Below are 16,667 nucleotides of genomic sequence, written 5' to 3'. Positions count from 1 at the left end.
AAAAGAAAAAGGCATTTTTATGTCCTGTTATATAATTCGATTGCCGCGAAGAGATTGAGATAGAGAGTAGCTCGACTACTCGCCGCCCCCCCTCCTTTTTTTTCTATATTCTACAGCATCTTTCCCTCAAAACCCTGCTCAAAGTCAAACCTTCCGAAGCGTTGATTCGGTGTGACTTACAGTATCCATAAGCTTGAACAAGACGTATGATCATACAGGTTGATGATGACTTGAAGTGATCGACAGTTGATCGAACAAGGGAAGTCGCTGGACCGGTCGCTTCGACACAGAGAAAGTAGGAAAAGTCACAAGGGAAAGGCATGGAGGTTAACCAGGCTGAGCCCAGTAGGCTACCGTGCACTGGCGAAAAGAGGAAAGGAGATTGAAAGAGGAGAAGGGGACTTATCCTAACGAAGACAAGTCACCGCGCCGAAACATTGGCGCTAACGATATTGCTCGTTGATCACTGCTTGTCAGTATAATATGCCCGTTTGACGTCAAGAAATATAAGGACAGTGACGTTGCCCCATACTTCTTTGGTCATCTACAGTGACGATTAATTGAAAAGGCATAGTTGTCTTACGTCCCTCTCCCCCCCCCCCTCCCGTCCCACCTTGAAGCCATTTTCTTTGAAATATTGAAAGCAATCGCCTTGTTCTCTGGGTTTAAAGCTGTTTCTTCGTGTTCTGGAAGGAGTCAGAACTTCGTTGTCGGTTACACCTCCTGTCATGTGTCTGTATGGCCCCCCTCTTTCTCTGTTCTTCCTGCTTTTGTACAGTTATTCATTACTTATTCCTCACTTTTCTGAAAGAAACTGACATTGCCTCTCGTGTGTAGCATACTTCTATTTTTCTGTTTGCGAGTGACGGAGCCTCAACGTTGTTGACCTTTTCTTTCTTTATGTATTCCTTTTGTATTTGTGTTCGAGAAACGCTCTTTCCTTGATTATTTTTCACCTGCTGTCATAGAAGCTGTTTCCGAGCAACTGTTCTTGCGAATTGTCTGTAACCGATTCGGCGCATACATCCGGATGTCGTTCTTTAGAATGTGACAGCGTGCAGTTCTCGCTGCTTCCAGACTTTCCCATCTACGCTACACGTAAGCCGTAGCTCCAGGTCACTATATTTCAAGCTTTACTTCCGAGATTCTTTTTTCTTTCGTTTCTTTTTTTTTTACGCGGTAGCTATAGAGTAAACACCGGAAATGAAGTTTGTGATGTCTCAGAAAACCCTGTCACACCCTTCACTTGAGCTACCCGCCAGGTACACGATTGACGATTCTCTGGCTTTCTTGCTCCTGTGGACTTAACAAGTGTGCGCGCTCGAACTTGTACACGTTAGCCAGGGGCCCAGCAAAATCGGGTTTCGTCTAGTGTCGGTCACTTGGTGACATCTCAGAGACAAGTGCCACATTCACGGCATGTATATTGACAAGCACGATACACCAATACAGGCATCGGGATCCGTGCCGTCGGCGAACCGAGTGAGAAATGCTTCCGGAAGAAAAACCTCGGAAGCAAGAAAAAAAGCAAGGTCGACATAAAAACGTTCATGAGTTTAGATTCAATGCCACACAAAGCAACGGAAGGAGCGAACATCGAACAAATAAAAACAAAAAAAGAAGAAGAATTAAGAAAGAGACCTCGGTTTTCAGCATAGAACCTTCCCACTTTATTTCTCCTGCCCCACCGAGTAGCATACACAGCACGCCGATATAGAAGCCCCCCACTCCCGCCATCCGCCCTCGTTCGCATTCGACGCGGCAAATCACCGCGAAACCACTCTCACTTTTTTTCTGTAGGGTGAAAGTGGAACAGCAACTCCCGCCACGCATGCGGCGAGTCCTTCACCACCGTCCACCTCTCTCTTACACACTCATTTCGCCGCCTCAGTGTATTTTCGCTAAGCAGCCATTTCAGCTTAGCTCCTTCGCTTGATCGGCGCGCTCGCTCGTACGCCCGTGGCGCAGCCACCGAACAGACGGCTCCGTTAGGCCTAATTGTTCGACAGCTCCCCAGCGGACCGTTTAAAAAGATCCGCCGCGCCATGCGACGCTGGTCCGTCGTCGCGCTGTGTCGTTCTAATGGGCGCTGTTTCTTTTTCGGGCTCGACGGCCTGCTGCAGGTGCCATCCTTGCAGGTGCCGCTCAAAAAGTCCATGAAGAACCTGTCGTGTCCCGACCTGACCAAGCTCGCGCTCCAGAATGGCGGGACCTCGGAAGAAGACCTGCAGAGGGCGCCCAGCCTGGGCGACTCCATCGGAGACACCATGTCCCTGCACTCGGACCAGGTATATACTGGCTCGGCGTGGCGGTTTACAGATCGTGCCTCAAAGGCAGTTTGGCACCACCCGAGTGTACAGGGCGCAGAGCAAAAAAGCGGAGGGATATACTGGACGCATCTGTAGCTTAAGTGTCTTTGAGTGCCCCCTTTAAAGGAACACTAAAGACGAACGCGCGATGTTCCTTATAACGAACTTCTTTAGCGGATTCCTAAAGGCACATCAAGCACGAACATTAGAGAGTTTAGGGGGATGCGAGAGGCTTGCGTACACATACTCAGGAACTCGAAGTCTTCTTGCGTTTTTCTGGGACCCAGGGGGTTTGGGCACCGTCAAGCGGAACGCAAGCCTCTTGCGTACCCTAATCGAAAACTCCCTATTAATAGATTTCAGGCTGGGATGTCATATACTTTGAAACAATATTGACACTCTTTCGGCGCGGACTTTAGATTCCATTATTAAAAAGTATGTATATATTAAGGCCCAGTTTTCAGTTTGTTGAATTTGGCGCCCGGACGTTCGATTCGGTGACGTAATTGCGACGCCAGAGATTTCAGTGCATTATTGTGCACTCCGTCCGTTCTTTCGTAAAAGCAAAGTTCTCAAAGTTTGGCAGCCTCGTTCTTCGTTTATTTATTTTTTTCAGAATAGGGTGTTAATTATCTTTTGTTATTGATACGCATCCAATCAAACGGCAGAGTTCCACGAGAAGATGGAGAGTTGAAATGCATCTCTGTTGCTCTATAAATAACCATTTACCTTGTTCTGATAAGCGAACAAATAAATAAATACATAAAGCTAATAATCAATCAATCACAGAGAACAGCGCTTTATGTGCCGCAGTTTTTTTTTTTTTTTTTTTGTCCCCGGGATACATTTGTTCGAGGATATACCAGTCTCTAATGCCACGCGTATCCACTCACGTGCCAAAGAATCAGCTTTCGTAGAAAAAGCGCCAGCGACGAGTGCTTTCACAAGCGACAGAGTCATTGTACATACGCGTGCCATCCTGTCAAGTGTTCTCAATACACGCAGAGTTGATAACGCGCCCACAGGGTTTCTCACCTCCGACACTTCTTCCCCGTTGCGCAGTGTACGGAAGACGAACTGCAGTTTGCCTTCAAGAACACGAAGCTCTTGAGGACCGACAGATACGGCGAAGACAGCGACTCCTCGGACTGCAGTCACTTGGAGATGATGCCCGGTGAGTTACTTTTCATCGTGAGCTAGTGTGACAGGTGCTTAAGCGAAAAAAAAAGAAAAAAAAAAAGAAGCGCACTACATTCTTTCTCGTAGTCTGTTAAGTCGCGGTTTTCCCTTTCCTTTCGGACGTCCTTTCTTTTTTTTTTCTTTCTGCGACAGACGATGTTACGAAACGTGGATGTCACACGTCGCGCTGATAATCTTTATCTTCGCGTGAAGCGAACGGGTCACGTGACGTGGTCGGTTGTCAACCTATATGCGCTTGTCAGTGCATCGATCCGCTGACGATGCGAGAAGGAAAAGAACCCGCGGCGAAGCGAGCTGTGTCTAGTATATTTCGAACGTTCGCGGCATTGTGCCCTGACGAGAAACCAACGCCAGACGGAAAACTTGCAATTTTGCAGCGAAATTGATCAGACGAGCATGTGCATTCACCCACAGAGCGAGAACGAAAGAAGGAAATAAAGAAATAAAGAAAAACGCACTACAGTAACACGAGAGGGGGGGGGGGGGGGGGTGTCGGGGTTGGCACTGTCGTAAGATCTCAACATTATTGACGAAGCCTGTTTGTATTCTGGTGTAATAAGCGCCAGCAACAACGGACTCTATTAGTCCTATTAGTACATTCCACTAACGGCCTTCTGCATACAGGGATAGTAAAAAAGAATATTAGGTTACGTTTAATGAGTAAATCAAGCTTCTGCAATAGCAAATCGTCCACTCATACCGTGGCTTTGTAAGCCAGAAAAGATGAAAAAAAAAAAAACACTCCCTGAAATTCCCGCGCCTCCTCCCCCGAGACGTCACTAACTTTCTCAGCGTACGGTCGACGCCATCAAGGCTAGCCTGGCAATCTAAGCGGTCATCGCACGTCGCGGCATGGTTAGCGACGCAGGGTTTCAACGGGCTTACCTATGGTGGCCTTACCTGCCGGATTACCTAACAAAACAGCGGAGCTTACCGAGCGGCTTACCTTGCGTGGAACGATCAGATCGTCGCTGCAGTGCTCGGCCCTGCAGGCTGACAGTTTATAAATGCACGGCAGGAGGAACGGTCTCTCTGAATTCGGCGTCGTTGAACCCGTTCTTCCAAGGCCGCGTTATGGGCGAGGTCACAGCGCGCTCGCGCAGACGTGCGCAATGGTAAACGCGAACTGCTCGCTTCTGAAAGGCGAGAAATATAAGAGCAGCGAACGCGAACCTGAAGAACACACCTCGTCAGGTGGCGTGACAAGGCTGTAGACACTCCTGCCAGACGGTATAGCCGAAATAATTCGATAAAACTTTAGAAGCGCAGTTTCGACTTTCTTTTGTTTCTCTTTCTCATAAAAGTGGAGGGAAGGGGTGGGGGGGGGAGGGGGGAGCAGCTGCACACCGCGCAACCAGCTACAAGTGGTGACGTTGCGAATTAAGCTAAAATGAGCCGTTCTTATCGATGGTGAGCTGACACCGCGGTTACTCTTTCGATAAGATCTTTTATTTTTTTCGGTGTTCTTACACTAAGGTTCGCATTCCGCAAACGTCTCGTGTCGTCAACCGGATGAGCGAACTATATATGAGCACGACGTCTTTCATGAAGGGAGGGAAAGAGAAAAGCAGAAGGTAGGGAGGTTTACCGGAATAACGTCCGGTTGGCTACCCTACATTCCCGCGCGGCGCAACGGGGTTTCAGGGTATACGAGACTTTCATCATTCCCAATTAGCTACGGCATTTGTCAGCACAGGACGAAAATGTCTCAGTCGAAGCCATTCTCAACACCCTATATGTATAATGTGCGCTGATGATTATTTCAAAAGAAACAAAATTAATGCCTAATAAACCTGAAGGCCGAATAAATTGCTTACCGAACGTCCACGCACGCCAAAAACGTACATGCAGCAAATTTTGAGGCTATACGAGCAACGGATATATCGATTACACGCGCTTACAGGTCTCACTGGATTCAGTTTAAATTTACACCCCCCCCTCCCACCCCATATGGAGTCACGAGAGGTAGAATACTGCCCCATGCTAGCTAATTGTAGCCCCCTATAAATGCCCCGCGGAACTATTGGTCCAAAAATATACGCTAACTAATATACTGGCATTGTTTCACTCCATCGTCGCGGTGGCTCAGTCTCGTTCTGCTGAGCTGGAGGTTGCGGGTTCGCCACCCGACCGGCAGCAACAGCAGCCTTCCCACGTGTGCGGGACGCAAGAATGTTGGCTTGTGTGTGCTGTGTCTTCGGTGCACAGCAAAGAACTTCAGATGGCCCTAAATAATCCGAAGCCCGTGACACCTTACAAGCCCGTGCCTTGCTTTAGGACGTCATGAAATAAATAAATCAAATCATTGTAGTTTACTGCGTCGACTCTCTGCACAAGCTTATAAAGACGGGGGGGGGGGGGGGGGGTGGAGAGGGAGGGGCTGAAATCAGCACATCGGTTATGCATTTTTTCTTGTACCCACCATCGCTTCCGTGATACGCCATCATCTCGCTTTCTTCGACTCGCCGCGGCAGCTCGGAGGCTTTGATGTCCTGTACACTGACGAGGAGGAAGTACGCGGTTTCGATTATCGGCGGGGTGACGCAGACGGAATGCATATAAAGAGACACGTGTTCAGAGTTTCCCGCGTGCACGCTCGAGAACACGGTGGCTGTAACTTCGGGACGTAACACCAATTCGATCGCGAGCAGTGATGGACTGTCAATAAATGAGTCAAAGTTACGTCACCTTACTCCAAGGCATTGCGAGCTCCACTAAAAGAAAGTCGCAGTGGTAGGACGGCTATATGTGCCGCGTTTCGTCGGCAGTGATAAAGGAATAGTTTTGCCTTCCTCGTAATGCCCGCCGCCAATAATTAAACTGTGCGTGTAGTTGAAGCTGGTGATTCAATATGTACATAAAGAATTGAATCACCAGCTTTACCTACGCGCACAAGTTGATTATTGGCGGCAGATATAACGAGGAAGAAAATAAAAGCCATTCCTTTATCATTGCTGCAAAACGCGGCACGTCCCGTCTAACAGACGCACGTCCGGTTTGCTACCCTGCACTAGGGGAAAGGGCAACGGGTTATAAATTGAGCGAGAGAGAGAGAGCATTCGTGTATATATATACATCGCACACGGAGCGAATCAGGCCGACAATACATTTCCGGGTGAACGCGCGGGTGCATTATTCCATGCCTCTATATGTCGCTTAGTAGTGATGCGATAGATAGATAATGTTACGTCCAAAATTACACAACCTACACGGCGTCATAATGATGCAATATGACGACACTTCCTGCATGCCCGCGTCGCTTTGAAAATGAAATATTTCGAAGTCGAGCCCGTCATCGAAGAGCACCCTATATGTATACATATTGACCCATGATTGCTGTGCTCATGTCGGCCCCTCGCGCACTGACTCGCATCGAGGTATTTGAGGCGTAATAAATAAATAAATAAGTAAATAAATAAATAAATAAATAAATAAATAAATAAATGTGCGGTAAGGGTGTGTTCACACGTGACGTCCGCTCTCGCGCAGGGACTCCCCGAAACATCCTGACTCCGCAAACTATGCTGCGTCACAGCGACGTCACGGACACGCGTGCGCCTTTCTCGGGTATATATGCACACAGTTTTGATTATCTTCTTCAAACGGGCTGGCCTATGTCTCTGACTCGCTCAGGCCCTCCGCGTGCGTGTGCGAGTTCACCGCGACTTTCCGCCTCCCCTCCCCCTCTCTCTATTTTATCTTTCTATTCCCTCTCTCCCGTCCCCCAGAGAGACGGGTAGCCAAGCAGACGCATTTCTGGTTAACATCCCTGCCTTCTCCCTTTATTTCCTCCTCCCCCTCCTCCTCCTCCTCCTCCTCCTTCTTCTTCTTCTTCTTCTTCTTCTTCTTCTTCTTCTTCAAACGGTCGTTTCGACGCAACACCAATTCGAAAAAAGCTGCACGCGCTCAGTAGTGGTTACAACAGACGTCATCCTGATGCCCAGAAAGTTCGAGGAAAGTTCCCGAAGAAACTTGGAACAAACAGAAGTAATGTTGTGTAACCATGTATGGCCGAACGTCAGTATAGTCATAGAATATGTAGGAAAGAAGTGTCTAAAAAAGAAAGAGAGAGAGATAATGGCGTATATTGCGACAAGGTGAAGACTGACACTGCTTAACGACACCTAACGACACGCACTCTCCGCCCACCGCTTTCAAGGCCAAGTGAAAATTCCCAAACGTCAGACACGACTACGTACAGGGTGTTCTTTTTTTTTTTTAGACAAGACAGATTTTTTTATAGAAAAGGCTATAAGCACAGCGAAGGTGACCGCTCATAACGTGAGCTTCAGAAGGCAACAAAACAATCTTTAACTAACTTTTTTTAAATTTGTGCCTTGGGGCCAGTTGTCTGACCGGCAAACTTGGAGGCAGTGACATTTTCGTGCACACCTATATTTTAAAAGATCTTGAAAATCGCACATAATTGGAGATATTCGTCAAATTCCGAAAGCTCATTCGAGGCGCTCGTGGTATGGTGCATGTTTCTTTCGTGTGTCCTCGTTTATCGCGCAGTTAAAAGAAACGTCTAAAGACAATATCGAGACTGAGCGCTACACCGTCTGCGCGTCAGACGGCAACCTTTTTATAACAGAGTATATAAAGAAGTGAGGGGGAGAAGTTGGAATGATAGCGTGCCGCAGAAAAACCTTGGCCAGACACAGCCGTCCGGCCAAGGTTTCCGCAGTCTCCCACGGCGCTCGGTTTCGATATTGCCTGGATTTACCGTTGAAATTCGATGATAAATATCTCGAATTAGGTGCGACTTCTAAGATTTTTTTTTTTACATGAGGGTGCATTAAAACATCGCTGCCTTCGAATTCGCGTTTAAACTGCTCGTATATCACCAATAAAGAAAGTTAATGAATATTTTTGTTAATTAAACTTCGTTAATTAGACTACGTTATTAATGGCAAAGTATCTCGTTTATCTCTGTCTATCTCTATATATATACCACTCGTCTCACAAGCGCGGATAACACGGCAGATATGTTGGTACGATAATTACCAGTAGGGACAAAAAACGGCGAAAAGTACTGACGCGCGCTGCAATGGCTGTAGTTTTCAAGCAACACTGAGAACAGAGAAAGTCGAACTTTTTTTGCACAGCATGCCCCCCTCCAGGGATCGCTTAGATTCGTCACTGCAACTTACGGTTACCGACGCATGCTGTAACCGAAATGAATTTTTGCATCGATTAACCAACTGTAATCCACACTCGCTTACGAGTCATCCGCAGGCCTTTGCAGCAAAAGTTCTGCTGCGCTCAGAAATAAATTAGTCCAGCCCGTTCCTGAAGCACGCACATATGACAGTGTGGGCGTCTCTACAAGTTGTTCGTATACGAAAAAAAACATGCTCGTTATTTAACAGGTAATGAGATATTCTACGCGAATGCAACGATTCGTACGTTGTGTACATGCTAGTCTTCAGTGTTTTGTTGAATTTACGCAACTGATTAGACAAGCCTAACTAATAAAATTATAAACTGGCGACCAGTTACTACGACGTCGCCTAATGGAAGGTTTGTGAAAGCACTGCAGAGCTCTTGAATAAGCTTTTACTCTTCACAACGGAAGTCGAATGTGAACGCCGATAATGTGAATGCCGAAGTTGCCTTGTGTGGGAAACAATCGGTCTGAGTGCTTCCCAGCAGTCACTATACAACTTTAGAAGCAACACAACGAATTTTGTTTTAATTAAGTGCGCACAATAAAGAAAAATCTTTTACTATACTAGAACAAGTATAGCTACGTAACAGCCAAACGCGCACCCGGTTACACTGGTGTAGAAAGCTTTCTTTAAAATGTAATGTGCACTTTTCATATATATTTTATTTTAATTGTATAACTGTACTGTACCGTGTGTTCCAGATAACGTTAGCCAAGGTGTTCAATGAAAGTAAATATTTAAAGAAAAACTACAGTGCGAGATACAATTATAAGACATACAGTGTTTGATCATCAGAGGTCTGAAGACCGAACACTGTCGATCTTAAAATTGTATCTTGCATCGTGATTTTTCTATTAATTTTTTTTTTCAATGAACAGCATGGCTAACGCTAGCTGGGTCACCCTACATGACGTAATGCATAAGCCACGCAAGTTCCTCCCACTGCTGACATTTTGGCTCCACGCATCAAGAGCGCATATTGCTAGCCGCAAGCGAAGCCAATCCAAATCGCGCTGCGCGAGAGGCGCCGTTACCTACCTAACTTCGAGGGTCGAAAACTGCACAGATTACAAGGCAATATGCTATATAGCGCTGCAGTAAGCTGGTACATGAAAAGCTCGACGCGTACAAATGCATTGACGCTTACGCTTTCAAGGCTCTGCAAGACAGCTGTCCTCCTTTGACCTCGTTGTTTACATGTATATTTGTTGCCTTAGCGTCCGAGATATGAACTTTGGGCTTTAACCTATACACGAGTCGCAGTTCACGAAATCGGAGCCCATGACGGCGTTACGAAACAAGCAGCCGCAACCGTGCAAGCTTTGGCCTAACTACGCACAGCACTGATGTTTTTACTCCGTGACTGAGGAGAAGGATGACATCCGAAAATGTAGAACTGCTTTGTTGTTTCTTTTTATCTATCTTCAATTCACATCTGCAGAAGCATTTCTGAGGCTATAGACTAACCGAAGCCTCAAACACTTGTTCAGTTTCAGATGACGACGCCTTGCATAGCCAGAGTGACAAGTCCTCTCAAAATGATTCGAGTTCACCGAAGCTCACGATGAAGCGACCGGCTCCTCGACAGAGGTGAGTGACGCATATTTCCTGTATATCTACTTGCGATAGCACCTTATGCTTAAATTGTTTACTATTGTACCTGAACCCTCTTGTCTGAAGCCTCTTTTGTGTCATATGTGTTTCCAAGATGTGTAAGCACGCAAAAGACCACACGAAATAAGCGGTTATACTTGGTGTTAGTACTGATTTGCGTCATCTTGTCTGAAGCCTGTTAAGAGTCATGTGTCTAATCACGCAAAAAGGCAAGAAAAAAAGGTATAAAGAAGGTGCAGAGGTCTGCACCGGAATTTCGGAAGCAACAGCTATCATTCGCCTAGTGCATACGAGATGGCACCACAAAACCGTACCGCAGCAAACACAGAAGCTTCAGAACCAAGGTGCATATTATAACATGTGCGCCACGCTAGCGCAACTACATCGACGTGCAGGTGAATTGGCGATTGATGGCCAAAATTACGTCATTATTCAAAGGTATATTGTGCAAGAGGTACCTGAACCTTTTATTGCGTATCTCTCTGACGACTCGCAGTTTTATGTGAATAACATTTAGCATTCTTTTTCTTCTTTGAAAACACTAACAGTAAAGACAACGTCTCGGATACTTTTTGGCTATAAAGCTGTTCTTTTATGTTCCTTTACACGTCTTTAGGCGAAAGGCTCCGGCACCCCAGAGCCCCCTGGTCCAAAACAGCGCAGGCAGGATTCCAAGCATCAAAGTTACCTGTGGTTAGTGTTTTCCCTTAGAAACTATTCACTCTTTCATTCAATGCTTGACGGTAATACGGGTCAGTTGAGCAGGATTGTGCGTGGAGTCGTGCGTCCGTACTGGCGTACCACGCCTTCGCTCACGGCAACACTGGCCTGCTTGAAATTTCCGAAGTGTGATCTTCTTGTCTATCCTGACTTGTTTATATTTCGTTTAGCGCTGTAGTGGCGCTGGTAAGTTTTAATTTTTGTGGCGCCACTGTTAGGTGCTGAAATATCTTTTATCTATCTATCTAAATATCTATCGTTGTCATTTCAATAAGTAAAATTGTAGCAGATTGAACGAGTTGGAACCTAAATACAGCGAAGCTTTGTGTGAGCGCATAAAGAATCGAAACACGAGTACACGCACGCACGCGCACACACAAGCGCCGACATATGCAAATTATTTGAGCCTTTTGTTAGGCGGAGTTGCTGACTACTAGCGAGTACGACGGACGCCTCGAACGCATCGTGTTGTCAGAGTCAGCACGCGCATGCGTACGTAGTGCAATTTGAATCCATTCTATCCGCAAGAAGCGTTTACCACCTAATTCCCGGCAGCCGCGGAAGCGCGAAGGCGAGCTTTCTGGTTGTCTTTTTTTCTGTCCCCCGCACGGCCGGCGCAACCGCGGATACCAGAGCTATCTGGTGGTGATGCAAGAAACCCAGCGGCGGTCACCATGGCCTCCGATATCCATCGCGGCGCGCGTTCGCGCGGGGGTAAATCTCGGAGGCCATGCAGTGACGCGCGTCTTCTCCGCTGTGATTAGATGGCCTATTCGGCGACAGAACAGCCACGCGCAACTCTTACGATCACAAAATCCCGGCGATGTTCACAAAGAAAAGCTCCTCCTTTTGAAGAAAAAAGATTAACTGAACCAACGCTGTATTCTTCTGCTCACAAGCGTATACTGTAGAATGTGTCCGCGTCGCGACTGTCGACATTTCCTAACGCGACCGCAACTACATACCTCATGCAGAGACGCCGGCGCTGCGGTCATCCTCTGCGGAGAAGCTCAACGCCTCCGACTGGGCGGCGGTTCAGCTGACCACTCTGAAGCGCTGGTTCGCCGAGCTGCAGGACGACTTCTCCGAGTGGCACCCCGTCGAGGTGCCGGACCAGCCTCCGAAGGACAACGACGAGTCCTTCTCGCTCAAATAGTACGTGGGGCCTACATATAACCTCGGAAGTGGCGAAGACATCATCGCATTTGCTTATAACCACTTTACCTACACGTCAGTGGTACCAGTCGTTCTGGTTCCGCGGCTACATACAGGGTGTCCCAGCTAACCTTAGCCAGAGTTTGTTTAAAAATATGCGAATGCACGTACACTCTTAAACAAATGCACACCCTTTGGGGTGTATATTTGCCACACAACAATAATTGTCATCTGTCTTGCCCGCATTTTGTTTCTTTAACTCTACGAGCCCCGGTACTTCCTAGTCGCGAACAGCATGCTTCTTGTCAGCATGACAGAGCATTCTCGACAGGAAAGTAACGAGCGCGGCGCTTTCAAGAAAGGAAACGCAAGCAAGACAGATGACGACTGTCGTTGTGTGGCAGACATACACCCCAAAGGGCGCAACTGTTTTTAAAGTGTAGCTGGACAGAACCAAGGTAATGAAGTCTGCCGTTGCTTGGACATACTCAGATTACTTATTTTCATTCTGCCTGATTACATAATTAATCCTGATTAATTAAGCAACTTCTGAAATATTATATTTAGATGAACAGTGTCAATTAGAAACTTATAGAGCAACATGCAAAACCCGCTATGCAGTTTTCTGTTGCTCAATACGTGCTACACAGCAGCAGCAGCAAACGACTTTATTGGGGTCCTGAGGAGCTAAGCGGGGGCCTGTAGGTCCCTACCCAGCCGTTGGCTAGCCCCATGTCGGAACAGAGAGGCCATGCCTCTTCGCTCGTTCACGGGCCCTCTGGACAGCCAGGAGCTGGACGTCCTGCCTCGGGTCTGTAATGGCCTTCGTCCAGTCTTCTTCTGTATTAAAATCCTGTAACACAGGGCACTGCCAGAGCATGTGATGTAATGAGCTAAATTCAGTGCCACAATCTGGGCAGAGTGGATCGATGTCCGGGTGGAGGATGTTCAAAAAGCCCCTAGAGGGGTAGGACCCTGTCTGGAGCATGCGAAGCGTGCTAGCTTGCACAAAAGTGTTTTTATCGAGCGTGAAAGAAGCCCGCGAACATACCCAACGTGCCTCGAGCGGCCAGTCGCGCCGCAATTTTGCGCGCACTTCGGGATTCTTTTCATTTGTCTGATCACAGCTGACGTATCAAGGGCCCGAATGCCCGAATTTTCGATTATAACAGGCGCACCTCGTTCTCAAGAGCCAAGCAGTACAGGTTACTTAGAAACTATTTTTTTTTTTTTTGAAAAGCTGAGCTCTTCACGACGTTGCTTTAAGAAGCACTTCATTTCTGCTGTGTGCTGAAAATGTGACTACTTTAATCAATAATAAATTGTACTACCATAAAGGCATACTAAAGAGACTCACTAAATCAGCTTACATTGATTACACTAATAACATATAGTATTTTAAAAAACTTGTTTTTTTGTAATTTCACGCTAAGAGTTCTATTATAAGCAGAAAAAAATGAGCGCTAAACTTCTTTTTTGTTGTTGTTGTTGTAATTTCGTGCCTAAACCTCAGCGTCGGCACGTGATTGTGACGTCACGGATTTCAAAGTGTTATCTCGTATTTGGGCCGTTGTGGTGCGGTAAAACTTATCAAAAAGTGCTAAGATCAGTCTTTGACTCCATTTGAATACAATGCAGTACCGTCTGTACCGTTAAAAAAATTCACTCGACCCGAACAAACGCCGTCAAAATCTGTGACGTCGCGGTGAGCTGGTGCGGGAACTTCAAGGCGGCGTCGTCACCCGTCCCTGTTTTTGTTTTTTTTAAAGCCTTGTCCGGCTTAGCAAGTTTGCTCTCGCGGTAAAAGTGGCTTCTTTCGTATTGCACAAGGTCAAGTTCCTTCTTTACCTCAACTTATCCTTCTTGGTGCATCTTCAAATCTCTGACGCCTTAAGCGATCTCTTTCTAAACCTGGGCGTCGTCAAATTGAGCGATTCTATAACCTGGATACATATAGACACAACATCTAAAAGAACGGAAACTCGAGCACAGGTTTACAAAAGGACGAATAATCGTGTTTTTTTCTTCTGTTTACTTTTGTGCACGCTGCTTTGTATACATGTTCGACTATAACCAACTCGCTCAGATTTCTCCTCCACTGTTGCCTGACCTCACTGTTTGTTATCTTTTTTTTTTTCACCTTGCAGCACCAAGGACACCCTGTTTCGATTCGGTAAGTGCAACCCTATTGTTGCATTGAAGCTGCTGTTGTGCACCCATAGGCGTCTTGAAGCATATCATAATATTTCTTTTTCTTTTATATGACGGTCTAAATAAATCTGCTCCCCTTAGGAAAAGTTTAGCTATGGCACTTACATGAAACAAACACCACCGAAATCGGTGCAGAGTATGCCGGAGAAAGACTGTCATTTTTTCCCTTCTCGCGTATATATATATATATATATATATAGGAGCTCTTGAGGTAATGCTTCCTCTTAGCTGGGCAGGATTCTGCTGCAGCGTTCTCCTAACGAAAATCTCTCAAGCGCGTCGCAAGAAAGCAAAAAAAAAAAAAAAACGACAGGGGAAAAATTCAGCGACGATTACGATACTCCCATGCGAAATTTGGGCGCAACGGTATGCCTGTTTTCATATCGCGATGTATTGGCTGGCGCGGACAAGCTGTCTCGTGCGGCACGTCGCAAACGGAGTGTGGCGAGACTGCCTCGCCAATAGTGACGCGTGGGCACGATTCACAGCAGCAGCCGCCGCAGACAGACCTCCGCTCACGCAGCGCTTTGCTTCCGTACAGACGACGTGCGCACTCCGGCGCCATCTCGTAGCCGTCGTCGCCGCAAAGCCCGTCGTGCGCGGCACTACGCCCTTCTTCTCGCGCTTTCGCCGTACCCTCTTCCTCCTCCGCTTTCATTCTCGCGCTCTCTTCGCTATCGCCGTTCTTTCATCCACGCTCCGCGTTTGCTCTTTCATCCTTCTGCCGTTCTCGTTCACTCGGTTACGCCGAGGGACGACGCCGACGCTCGCCACAGAAATGGGCGCCTAAGCTGCGCTCTAAAGGGAAGGGAAGGAGTGCGCAAATATTTGAATTTTTGTCTTCTTTTCTCTTCCGCAGCGTGCGTGGACTGTTCGCTGCGGGCAGTGCAACATGAGGTCACGAAGCTTCTCCAGTGGAAGTCGCCACTGCAGACGCTCCTCGTCGTTGCGGTGAGTAGCTTTGCGTGTTGTCACGAACGTGATATCGAGTTAAGGCCGTACGACCACTGTATTCCAGGGACCGCCGGGAGATTGGTTGGGGCGTCGTTAAGGAAACGGCGAAAAATGAGTTTGAGCCTGCAGTCTATGAATATTGATAATACGTACAAAAAGCGCGTCGACATTACACACAAAAACATAGGCGTTAGTTCGTCTAGGTAACAAGAAAGGATCAGCTGAGAAGTCGTCCATTTCCAGGCATGTGTCTGACGTGCGTTTCATAGTGATCGTTTTATTTAATACGTTTCACTGCAGTACAGAAGTGTGATGCAGTAAAGCATACAGAATGTAGTGCGGCGAAGCATATTGCACCGCAGTGAACCATACTAAGAGTGAAAAGGGGGCCTAGTACAGCTCACGGGAGGTTAAAAACAGCAAGTTTTTTCACAGGCGTTAGGTTAGTGTCTCACAGGAAGGCATAATGTCGCCTCGGTGCCACAATTTTGCGTTCGATGATTACTTCGTAGTTACGACGCGACGCATATTATTGCTATCGAAGTCACAAAAGCGCCACCGTAGAAGATGTGCTGTGTAAGTAGCGTATAGTGAATGACCGTGACTCTTTAATTGTGCAGGCCATTCTTCACGGACTCTGGAACGACTGCCTGCTGACTCTCGTCTTCGTCGGAGTCGCGTTGGGGCTCATCAAGAACTACCTGGGCATGAAGTGAGTGTCCGCGGCTTAGCAATACTCGCTCATCTCCGTGTTCCTTTTTTTTTACGTGATAAAAGAACCAGGGAAGTCTTCGAATGTCAGACCTGACAACTGCCGGACACTACTTAATTCTCAAGTGTGCAGCTGAAACGAAAACACAGGACACTCAGCTTGCGGTACCTCGTAGTGAATCCCCCTCGTAGAATATCGTGAAAGGGACATAATTATCCTCGATCAATTAAACCTGCCTGAAGGCATATTTTGAAAGATATAGGACAAGGTTAGTGCTGGTGTATGATATCGAAGAGTGCAAGGTTCGATGTTATCGCTTTATTTATTTATTTATTTATTTATTTATTTATTTATTTATTTATTAGTATGGCTGAATAAGGAGGCGCTGGAACCAATTGATGTTGATGGCTACTCCTTATGACATGAAAAAAAAGTAGAAACACAAGTTGCAGACAATAACAAAGGCCAGATAAACAAAAAAATTATAAACAAGCGCTCCAAACACGGAACTTCGTGTGAGAGATACACATCGCTCTTCTTTCCTTTCCTTCCTTTTCCGTTTGCCCGATTTCCCGAGTTCTCTTATTTTTCTTACCAAGGAATCTGTTTTAAAGTAGATAA

At 46.7% G+C, this 16,667-nt stretch overlaps 1 protein-coding gene across 1 annotated transcript in view; it reads left to right on the top strand.

Moving 5' to 3' along the window:
• LOC126522894 (GRAM domain-containing protein 4-like) overlaps positions 1 to 16,667 on the top strand; it is a 37,801-nt gene that overhangs the window by 8,859 nt on the left and 12,275 nt on the right. The window contains exons 2-10 of the mRNA XM_050171738.3: positions 2,124 to 2,288; positions 3,372 to 3,483; positions 6,999 to 7,076; positions 10,171 to 10,270; positions 10,911 to 10,987; positions 11,989 to 12,169; positions 14,317 to 14,342; positions 15,240 to 15,331; positions 15,955 to 16,046. Of these exons, the coding sequence (XP_050027695.3) occupies positions 2,124 to 2,288; positions 3,372 to 3,483; positions 6,999 to 7,076; positions 10,171 to 10,270; positions 10,911 to 10,987; positions 11,989 to 12,169; positions 14,317 to 14,342; positions 15,240 to 15,331; positions 15,955 to 16,046 (923 nt within the window). The remainder of the gene's footprint in view (positions 1 to 2,123; positions 2,289 to 3,371; positions 3,484 to 6,998; positions 7,077 to 10,170; positions 10,271 to 10,910; positions 10,988 to 11,988; positions 12,170 to 14,316; positions 14,343 to 15,239; positions 15,332 to 15,954; positions 16,047 to 16,667) is intronic.

The sequence above is a fragment of the Dermacentor andersoni genome, chromosome 6 (assembly GCF_023375885.2).
Source record: "Dermacentor andersoni chromosome 6, qqDerAnde1_hic_scaffold, whole genome shotgun sequence".
In the NCBI taxonomy this organism is placed as follows: Eukaryota; Metazoa; Arthropoda; class Arachnida; order Ixodida; family Ixodidae; genus Dermacentor; species Dermacentor andersoni.
Note: the sequence above shows the minus strand (reverse complement) of the source record. Positions and strands in the feature narration are given on the sequence as shown.